The sequence below is a fragment of the Priapulus caudatus genome, unplaced genomic scaffold, assembly GCF_000485595.1.
Source record: "Priapulus caudatus unplaced genomic scaffold, Priapulus_caudatus-5.0.1 Scaffold783, whole genome shotgun sequence".
Classification (NCBI taxonomy): domain Eukaryota; kingdom Metazoa; phylum Priapulida; class Priapulimorpha; order Priapulimorphida; family Priapulidae; genus Priapulus; species Priapulus caudatus.
Window position 1 is genome coordinate 102,223 of NW_014577844.1, and position 11,444 is coordinate 113,666.

Consider the following 11,444-nt stretch of genomic DNA (forward strand, 5'->3'; position numbering starts at 1 on the left):
CGTCAATGTCTGTGATGTTTACAACCATTTGCGTTTATCTTCGAGTTTATAAGTTGAATTAATGAAAAATAAAACACGAAGAAAAAAAAGGTGTGCGTTTTGATAATGCTTAGGTGCGCGTTTTTTCGCACTTCTCGTGATCAATCGAGGCGTGCGATGGCGCGCGAGCGCGATCGCGCACCTTAAAACACAAGGTCTGAGTTTCAGTTATAATATGGATAAATTTGCCCTAAAATGAATATCGTTCGGTTAAATAGCATTTAGGTATAAATATAATTGCACTTTTGTGATTAGCCCTCGGTCTGTATCGTGCAAAATAAATTGTAAAATACGCAACTTTTTCGGGGTGGCAGCACGGTCGCGGGTGTCATGGCGCCGTTCAAATTTCGTAGCGTTGATGTGTAATTAATTATAACAATTAAATTAGGTATCTGATAACAAATACGTGTGGGTATAGATGATTTGTTATACAGTAAGTACAGTTGTATGCAGTAAAATCCTAGAGGCTACTGTCCCTTTAAGATTTACAATGTCTAACATGACATGGCTACCAGGTGCTGACAACATAATAAAAAGCACATATAAAGCAGACTAGACAAAATTAACACACCCAATGACATCGGTGTGAGATCACTGTAGATAGCATAGTACTAAGGAGTGTGCATGTGGTGGAGGGGAACGAGATCAATACGAATAACGAGATCACGAGATAATACGAACGAGATCAAGAAAATCATACAAGGTCGTATCTAGCTTATAAGAACGAGGACATGACAATGAACATAAGCATATTAGCATAAACGGATGCAAAATGATGCATTCAAGTGGTATAAAATAAGCTAAAGAATGTATAAATGTGCGTTCCTCAAGTTGCCAAAAAATATAGGAGTTACAAGACGCAATGTAATATTGCTATTATATAAAGCCCCCACTTGGCGTGCTTATAGAAAATGCATAGTACTCAGGTCCCTGCTATTCCTGCCACTGACAGTCATTTGACTCTTAACAAACGAAGCGCCACCTACAATGACAAGCAGTACTTGTACGTAACATGTATATTTGCCTCGTATCGACCGATCATTCACGCGGTGTTAACACGTGAACTAATACATCCATTCATGTGTCTAATGTCACGACAGATGGTGTGATGGGTCATGCAGCGTTGTTGACCTTGGCTCGCTTCACGAGCGCGACCTCTGCACGCACACGGATCTCCTGTAGTGTGTACTCTTTCAGCAGCCGTCCGTTCTCAAAGACGGTCACCAGCACGTCCTGCGGAAACGCAACGCCGCCGATTTAGCACTACCTTAAAAAGTTTCGATCGCGTGTAGAACAGAACAGAAAAGTGGTGCCTCCCGAGTTGGTGCTTACAATCCGGCACGTTACTCCACCTACTGTGTAGATAGGTTCCTAGAGTGTTTCTATGCAGGAAACTGATGGCAAGGAACAAGTCTATCGACGTCGTCGGCTACAACAGGGAACGCTCTGATTGGTGGAAATTAAATCGAATCAGATCAAGGGTTAAAGTGCCAAGCAGTTTTCTCGGTGGTTGTGACCAAGGACATGTCTCCTTCAGGCGACCTCTAAAATGCTCATCAATCACGTCCGTGTCAACAGTTAGGTCTCACCTTGGAGGGGTCGCCCTTCCCTTCCTGTACGGTGACATACTCATCACCTCTCAGCTCCAGTGTTAGCTTTCCCTTCTTCGACATCTTCCCCTTATCGGTGACTGGGTCCTTGTACACGTTCACCTAGACGAATATCGACGAAAACTTATATCAGCTACGAGACAACCGCAAACGTTCGGAAATCTACAGCGTCGTTCTATTCGTCTGACAACCACAAACGTTCGGAAATCTACAGCGTCGTTCTATCCGTCTGCATCGACCAACAAGCCTCGTCGCATTCAACAACGCATGCGCACTCACCGAACTTCCGCCAACCATTGCATGGCTGATCTTGAAAGCACACTTCTGCGTGTCTCTATCGACCTTCTGCAAGAGGCCGGCACCTTCACCAAACACCAGGTTGTCTGTGCTCCACCCGTTCACCTTCAAGCCTTCTAGAACATCTCCTGCCAAGTGTTGGATGAACATCGAAGACCGTTAGGTGTGCCATGCGAGCACACATCCAGCAAGACCATGACTACGTTCCGATTTTATTAGATAGATCTAACTATATATATATATATATATATATATATAACTCCGTTTTTAGCTCATCTGACGTAGTCAGATGCAGCTTGTAGAATCCCATGATCGTCCGTGCGTCCGTCCGTCAACAGTTGGGCACAAATCTTAACCGCTCGACGTACGGTCACGATATTCGGGGGGGGTCGTGAAAAGGACTCAGGATGACAAATTTGGAGGGTCAAGGGTCAAAGGTCAAGATGTGTAAACGGCCTTAACTTAAGGTATAGGAGGAAATACGGAATTGCGGCACAAATCTTAACGGCTCGACCTATGCTCTTAATATTCGGTGTATAGTGTGATGGGCAGGAAACCCATCACCAGTGAGAAATTGGAGGTCACAGGTAAAGGGCAGTGGGGGAAAGATCAGATATCAGACATTTTCTGAGGACATGGCCTAATGGGCAGAGTGAAAAACATTTTTGTTTCAGCGCAGACCTAGCTACCATTTTTATCACTTTATTGAAAATACCATGAAATGTGCTTTCCAATGACGTGCGAAGAGTAAGTGTCTGATAACCTTTAGACCCTCAAGAGGAGGGTTAAACATGGATTCCTGAACTGCCTCAATGACGTCACAGTGTTGTCATATTCATAGCACATCCATAATCTAGAAACCCAATAAGCCTGGATAGCCGAACGCCTACAGTACAGGCGTCCCGGCTCAAAGGTCGTTGGATCGAATCCCATCTGATTTTTTATGATTTACCTGTTTTCTGTATTTTTCTATCTTTATCCATTTAACTATTTTTTTCCAATTAACGCAACTATTTACATGATTTATTTACAACAATTTAATAACAACAAATAATTTTTACAACAATTATTTATTTATTTTTTAATAGGGTTAGGGTTAGGGTCACAATGCACCATAAAACAGGAGTTTCAGGCACGCGATTTGTATCAACCAATGGGATTTGGGAGGTATGCAGAATGCAGAAGGTTGCTGAAATGATGTGTACGCAACTACGTATCTGCATATCTGCGCCTAACAAAGGTGTCACTACGCACGACTTAAATGTTACGTTTATAACCGTAGCAACAGACCTCAGATGAGCCCAGACGCTCTGCGGCTCTTGTTAGTTACTACTCTCCTTTAACTGCTTTAAGCTAACAAATCAGTTAACAACAAAAATTCTGTTATGCTGCGTTGACTCTTGCAGTGAGCACATGCAATGCAGTGTACTGCTCTGCTTAATTTTGTTCCATTATTGCCAGTCTGGCATCCATTTCTCCATCTTCACAATTCCAAGACTTTTTAGTTCCATAACCAGTTTGAACTCTCCCTACACGATTTCCCCTGACACAATAGACTCCGCACATCAACAATGGATAGGTGGGAAAGCCCAAAAGACAATTTCATTCTTACCTTTAATTATTTTGATTATTGACTTATTTTTTTCTCCAGAATTAATATTGTCACGAGCATGTAATACTTTAATAAGCCAGCGACTAAAAACGGAAATAAATAGGTTAGAGTCAAGCAAGATTATGATGGCCTAGCTTACCTATGGTCTCATGAGTGATTCCATCACCCTGCAAGACTCTGATGTATCTAGGCAACATTTTGTAGCCTTTGCTATTCTTTGTGGAACCAAACTTTGAGCCAAGAATCTCCAGAACCTAATAAAGAAACGAGATAATAACACTATTGGTGGTTTACACTAACTATACTACACTATTACACTACACAATAAATACTGTTAACTCATATAGCTAACAGGAGAAGACTTGCAACCAAAAGATTGACAGAAGCAACCAAGTAAGACAAACAGATTGCTAGCAAGCATGTATATATATATATATATATATATATATTTATACATATACATAGAAAGAGAGATAGAGCAATGCAGAGAGAAAGAGAGAGAGAGATGCATAGAGAGAGAGAGAGAGAGGCGAGACGAGTGCTAGGAGGAAGAGAGACGAGAAGAGAGATGGAAGAGAGAGAGAGAGAGGAGAGAGAGAGAGGCGAGAGAGGAGAGAGAGTAGGGAGAGAGAGAGATGCAGAGAGAGAGAGAGAGAGGGAGACTCAGAGAAACAGAGAGAAATGCAGAGATAGCGAGATGCAGAGAGAGAGAGAGAGAGAGAGAGAGAGAGAGAGAGAGAGAGAGAGAGAGAGAGAGAGAGAGAGAGAGAGAGAGAGAGAGAGCTCAACCGCGCGGTGACAGCGCGTCTACCTTCAGCACGACGGTGAGTGGATCGCCGGAGTCGGGTCGTATCACGAGCAAGCCGCTGCCGTCTCTCGCGACGACAGCCTCATGAAGCTGCTCGCCCCACAGATTCTCGCACGCGCGGTACACGTCGTAGCTGTCGCTGACGCACGCCACCAGACCCGATGGAAACCTCGCCAGCAAGTTGCGGTAGGCTCTCACCTCGCCGTCCCGCCCCCACGCCGTCACCGTGCTGTAAACAAGCGCGCGTGCGCGATCAGTCACTTGAACGGGGAACGCTTGTTTCATGGGGGTCGGTGATCACGATCAGACCCGATCACATGATCTGGCTGTTCGTCTGATTGGATGATCAATTGATCTGCATGATCAGACCCAATCACATGATCTGGCTGTTCGTTTGATTGGATGATCAATTGATCTGCATGATCAGGCCCGATCCAATGATCTGGCTGTTCGTCTGATTGGGTTATTGATTACGATCAGACCCGATCACATGATCTGGCTGTTCATTTGATTGGGTTATTGATCACAATCAGGCCCGATCCCATGATCTGGCTGTTCGTTTGGCTCCACCTGACCTCTTTCCTCTGACCTGGGTCATGACCGAGTTAATCCTGCTGCAATTGTTTCAGCAGACAAATGTAAAGTGAAATAAATACATAAAAAATAAATAAAAAAATCCAAGGCACAGATGATAGAATCCAGCAAACACACCCTAGGAAGTGCCGCAGTGGATCATTGGTTAAATCCTCCTCCTTCTCCTCCTCTTATGAACTTACCTTCCCCTGACAGAATGAATACCCTACAATATCCTGCATATCAGCTTGCTTGCATATACCTGACAATATCTATACAAGCCAGATGTGAGCGTGAATGTATGACCAGCTACCTGTTTTCAGGCATGTGTTTGCATGTAGGCATGTAACTTTGAATAGCACTCAGTATGTGGTAGGTACGCTTTGCCACGAAAAAACGCTAATAATCGGCAATGATCATGGTGAAAAGTTCTGCCCTGTGAAATGCAACCTTCCTTCTGCTCTCTCTCTCTCTCTTTCTCTCTCCTCCTCTCTTTCTCTTTCTTGCCTTATCTCTGAAATTTCAATAATATGCAATACTACCTTGTATATATAGTAGTGACACATTATTCCACTCTCTTCCCTACACTGCCATGACATGCCATTTATAGATGGATGGGGATAGCCCAGGAGGGGGTTGTACCATGTGCTGGAGTCAATGTCATGTGTAGGGATGATCAAGAGTAAACATAGCAATGTCGATTAGGCAATTAAGACATGTCAGAGGATTTGTGGAATGTGGCAAATTACCTTCAGCTTTGAAAACATGTCGAAACCCGATATGCATTAAAAGCCTGGATAGAACCCTGCATACACACACGAACCAGGGGCGGAATTTATTTTTTATTTTTTAAGGGCTACTTTTAATAGAGCCTTGGGGCTATTTTTGAATTTTTTGGGGCCATTTTTTTGTTTTAGGGGCTACTTTTTCGTTGCACGTTTAACTGAATGCATGTTAACATTTTATTACATTTTATTACATTAGACCATTAATGTTATATTGTTAGTGCTATATATTGTATAATAATTTTGTGTCATGATTTATTAATATGTTTGTAATATTTGTAATTTTGTATACTGTATGTAATTTTCACTGCGACCGCGAAAACTAGCTCAACATTCACAGTACCCCAGGTACAACGTGATAGTCGCATTACCGATCTTTGTTAGTCTTTTACATCAATCATAATTCGTAAACAACATACTGTACTGAGCGCCGTGCTGTGGAAAATAAACACCTTTTTACAAACCGTATCAGTCGAAGACTAGTCATACTGAAGCAAGCGATTAGAATCAGTTGATTATTACAGCGCTGATTCGTATAGCGCTGTAACATGCAAGCAAAAGCCGATACGATACCTGTATTCCCTTTCCCACTATGCATTGCGCGTTTATTTACGATAGCAAAAAAATCAAATTCAAACGATCTAAATTAATTCCTGTAAAACGGAAAGCTCGCCGAAAGTGAGGTGAACATGTTAATTCTGTATGCTGCTCCTAGAACAGAAATTTTCGTAGCAGAGATGAGGGCGACGCTGAAGAAAATGGTCGCCCCAAACAATTGGGTTTTGAGGATTTTAGGGGGGTATTTGGGCTCCGCCGAGGGCGAAATCGCCCGTCGCCCCCGGCTATTTCCGACGCTGACACGAACACATATACACACATGCATGCATGCACGCACATACGCGTACACACACATATATGTACAACTTTCCTCCCCTCCCTTCATCCCTTCTTCCCTCCCCCCTCCCTTCATCCCTTCTTCCCTCCCCCCTCCCTTCATCCCTTCTTCCCTCCCTCCCCTCTTTGCCTTTCCATTCCTCCCTATATATACTCTGCTATGCACTCACCTGTGTTCGGTGGCTGGGAGTGAGTGGCCTGCCATCTGACATCCATAGTACTTGCGGGCGCACACCAGTGCCGGCACCGTGTCCGACCCCATAAAGTTCACGAGGTGTCCGCAGCCACCGATGCCTGCAGCCTAGAAAGACAGGTACGTAACAAGAGAGGAGACAGTCAACCATCTTACAACACTCACTCAATCACTACGGTGGGGTAAAAACTATTAGACTTAATCACGGCAGTAGCTGTAATTACAAGCTATAAGCCCTCAACGTTCATGAGGTGTGCAGCTACTACTATTCTCATGGGTCAAAATCCTAAGGGGCCCGCAGGCCTCATGCCCGTATTTTAAGGCTCGAGCCTGACATTTCTAATACTAGCAAGCCCGATGGGCCCATAGAAAATCTAGGTGCACATTCTATTCCTGTAGTGCAGGCCAGCCAACAGTTAAAAAAGAGTACCGAGAGTGAGGACACCAGGGAGGACAGTGAGAATTCTGACAGCTCATTAGTATAGTCACTGAATATGTTCTTTGTATGACTGTAAATAAGCCATTGTAAAAAATCAAAATTTCAGTCTTTTATTTTTTTTTTATTCTGCGGTATCTGCGGAATGATGCAGGCCTGTAATTTGCCTGTCGGGCCTGTAAAATCCCTTACCTACAGGCCCGACGGGCCTGTAAATTTTCAAATTAATTTCTACCCCTGATTCTATTCTATAATACTCGTACAGCTACTAGTATCCTATTCTATAATACTCCTGGGGTATGGCTACTGCTATTCTATTCTATAATACTTCTGGGGTATGACTACTGCTATTGTATTCTATAATACTTCTGGGGTATGGCTACTGCTATTGTATTCTATAATACTTCTGGGGTATGGCTACTGCTATTGTATTCTATAATACTCGTGGGGTATGGCTACTGCTATTGTATTCTATAATACTCGTGGGATATGGCTACTGCTATTGTATTCTATAATACTCCTGGGGTATGGCTACTGCTATTGTATTCTATAATACTTCTGGGGTATGGCTACTGCTATTGTATTCTATAATACTCCTAGAGTATGGCTACTGCTATTGTATTCTATAATAATCGTGGGGTTATGGCCTAATGGCTATTGTAATTCTAGTAATACTCGTGGGTATGCTACTAGCTATTTGATTATTCTAGTAATACTTCTGGGGTATGGCTTACTGCTATTGTATCTATAGATACTTCGTGGATATGGCTATGCTATTGTATTCTATAATACTCGTGGGATAATGGCTACTGCTATTGTATTCATAAATACTCGTGGGATATGGCTACTAGCTTAATGTATTCTATAATACTCCGTGGATATGCTACTGCTATTCGTAAGTTCTATAATACTCGTGGATATGGCTACTGCTTCCTATTCTATAATACTTCTGGGTATGGCTACTGCATTGTATTCTATAAATCGTGGATATTGGCTTACTGCTATTTGTATTCTTATAATACTCGTGGGTATGCTCACTGCTATGTATCTAATAATACTCGTGGATATGCTATGTATTGTAATTTATACATACTGCGTGGATATGGCTACTGCTATTGTATTCTATACATACTCGTGGATATGGTACTGCTATTGTATTCTATAATGACTCGTGGGTAGGCTACTGCTATCTCTATTCCTATAAATACGCGCTAGGGTATCGCTACTGCTATTGTATTTCTATAATACCGTGGATATGGCTACTGCTATCCACTATTCTATAATACGGCCCTAGGTATCGCTACTGCTATTGTATTCTTATAATACTCGTGGGATATGGCTACTGCTATTGTATTTCTATAATACTCGTGGATATGCTACTGCTATTGTATTCTATAATACTCGTCGGGATATGGTACTGGCTAATTGGGTATTCTATACATACTCGTGGATAGTGGCTACGGCTATTCTATTCTATAATACTTCTGGGGTATGGCTACTGCTATTAGTATTCTAATCATACTTCGTGATATCTACTGCTATTGTATTTAATAATACTACTGGTCATGGCTAACTGGCTATTGTATTGCTAGTAATACTCTGGGTATGCTACTGCTATTGTATTTCTATAATACCCTTAGGTATGGCTACTGCTATTGTATTCTCTAAATACTCGTGGATAATGCTACTGCTATTGTATTCTATAATACTCGTGGGCATATGGCTAGCTGGCTATTGTATTTGCTATAATTACTCGTGGGGAATATGGCTCCTGCTATTTCTAATTCTATAATACTCCGTGGGATATGGCCTACTGCTATTGATTCTATAATACTCGCTGGGATCTGGCTACTGCTATTCCTATTCTATACATACTTCTGGGTATAGGCTACTGCTATTGTATTCTATAATACGCCCTAGGGTAATGGCTACTGCTATTGTAGTCTATATAGATCTTCTCGGGTATGGTACTGCTATTGTATTCTAATAATACTACGTGGTAGGCTACTGCTATGATTCTATAATACTCGTGGGTATGGCGCTACTGCTATTGTTATCTATAATAACTCGTGGTATGGCCCTGCTATCCTATTCTATAATACTCCCTGGGATATGCTACTGCTATTCATCTATGTAATACATCGTGGATATGGCTACTGTTTATTATCTGATTTGTATTCTATAAATACTCGTGGGATATTGCCATACTGCTATGTATTCTATACATAATATTCTCCTCCATATATGGGATACTGGGGAGATAGAACAGCATGGTTAAAGCATATTAGATATTTTGTCAGAGCAGAAAATGATGATACTTAAATAACTTTTTTTTGGTTCCAAAAAGGAGACGGAGATAAAATCAGCAACAAGAGTGGAGGAGCAGAAACACGATCGACTACATTTTGGTAAGGAAAATTAGAAAGATCTATGTTAACAGGACTCGTAATGTAATCTCGCCGGGAAAAACGCCATGTTTAACACAACATAGGCTTATGTGTAGTGATCTCAAGATAGCAGGATTCAAGAGAATTAAAAAGAAGAAAGGAGAAAAGAAGATAAAACAATGGAAACTAAAGGAGGAAACTCACAGGAGAGACTTTGAAGAGAATGTGAGAAGGAGAATGGAGAGTAGCAGAGGAGGATGGGAGAAACTTAGAGATAGTATCATAAAGGTTGCTGGTAGAGAAGTATGTGGGGAGACAACAGGGAACTATAGACATAGAAGAGAAACTTGGTGGTGGAATGAAACAGTGCAAAAAGCAATAAGAGAAAAGAAAGAAGCTTACAAGGTATGGCAAAGAAGTGGAGAAGAAGTTGACAGAGAAGTGTACAAGCAGAAGAAAAAGAACGCAAAAAGAGAGGTAGCAATTGCAAAAAGATCAGTTTGGGAAAAATGGACGGAAATTTCAGGAAAATCAAAACAGAAATCAGATCTATACAGAATAGCAAAGCAGATGAAAAGGGAGAGAAAGGATGTCACAGGAGGAAAATATATAAAAGATAGCAGAGGAGATATAAAAGTGGAAGAAAAGGAAATCATGGACAGATGGAGGGAGTACTTCAGTGAGCTACTAAATGAGCAGAACGAATATCAGGTGGAAGAAACAGAAATGGTTGAGGGACCGTTGGAGGACGTTACAGAGCATGAACTGGAAGTAGCTTTGAGAGAAATGAGTAGTGGGAAGGCGGCAGGGCCAACAGGGGTGACAAGTGACCTGGTAAAGGCGGCAGGTAGGGAAGGAATAAGAGAACTGGGAAGCATCGTGAAGGAACTGATAGGAGGAAACGGAATACCAGAAGATTGGAAAAAGAGTTCTACAATACCTATATATAAAGGCAAAGGAGATGCTATGGTATGCGGCAAACACAGAGGAGTGAGGTTATTAGAACATGCAATGAAAATATACGAAAGAGTTTTAGAGAAGAGACTTAGAAAGGAAGTAGACATCGGTAGTTTTTAGTTTCGGGTTTTGCCCAGGTAGGTCCACTACAGGGGCAATATTTGTTTTAAGACAACTGCAAGAGAAATATAACCAGAAGAAAAAGAAGCTGTACCACATTTTCGTGAATTTGGAGAAGGCATTTGATCGAGTACCAAGAGACGTTATAAGGTGGGCCTTAAGAAGGAAAAAAGTACCTGAAAGGATGATGACACCGATTATGTCACTGTATGTGGGAACCAGATCAAGGGTTAGAACGACAGCAGGGACGTCCAAGGAGTTTGACATTGGAGTAGGGGTACATCAAGGCTCGGTATTAAGTCCCTTACTGTTCATCATAGTAATGGATGAGGCAACTAGAAAAAACAGAAAAGGGGTTCCATGGGAGTTAGCGTATGCAGATGACCTGGTATTGACGGCAGAATCTGAACAGGAAGCACTGGACGCCTTTGAGAGTTGGAGAGAGGGGTTAGAAAGACGAGGAATGAAAGTAAACTTGGAGAAAACAAAGATGATGGTAACAGGAAAGGGCTCTGAGCACCATGTGCAGTCAGGAAGATGGCCATGTGGATGCTGTGGGAGAGGAGTGGGAGTACATTCAGTTTTACGCATAGAGTGTAACAAATGGTGTCACCAAAGATGCACAGGCCTAAAAAGTGTAAAGGGAATCCAGAACTTACGGTGCCCGGCTTGCAGAAGAGGGCATGTCAGGGAGGAAGGTGAAAGAGGACTGAGAACTACGGGAGGAAACATA

The 11,444-nt window shown here is 42.1% G+C and overlaps 1 protein-coding gene across 1 annotated transcript in view; it reads right to left on the minus strand.

The window, feature by feature from the left end:
* Window positions 1-452: 452 nt before the first annotated feature.
* The window catches only part of LOC106813496 (nicotinamide phosphoribosyltransferase-like), a 14,753-nt gene continuing 3,761 nt past the window's right edge, over window positions 453-11,444 (minus strand). Inside the window, exons 6-11 of the mRNA XM_014817639.1 lie at window positions 6,789-6,919; window positions 4,370-4,595; window positions 3,698-3,812; window positions 1,929-2,074; window positions 1,629-1,751; window positions 453-1,272 (exon numbers count right to left, since the gene is read on the minus strand). Coding sequence (XP_014673125.1) covers window positions 1,153-1,272; window positions 1,629-1,751; window positions 1,929-2,074; window positions 3,698-3,812; window positions 4,370-4,595; window positions 6,789-6,919 — 861 coding nt within the window. The 3' untranslated portion in view covers window positions 453-1,152. The remainder of the gene's footprint in view (window positions 1,273-1,628; window positions 1,752-1,928; window positions 2,075-3,697; window positions 3,813-4,369; window positions 4,596-6,788; window positions 6,920-11,444) is intronic.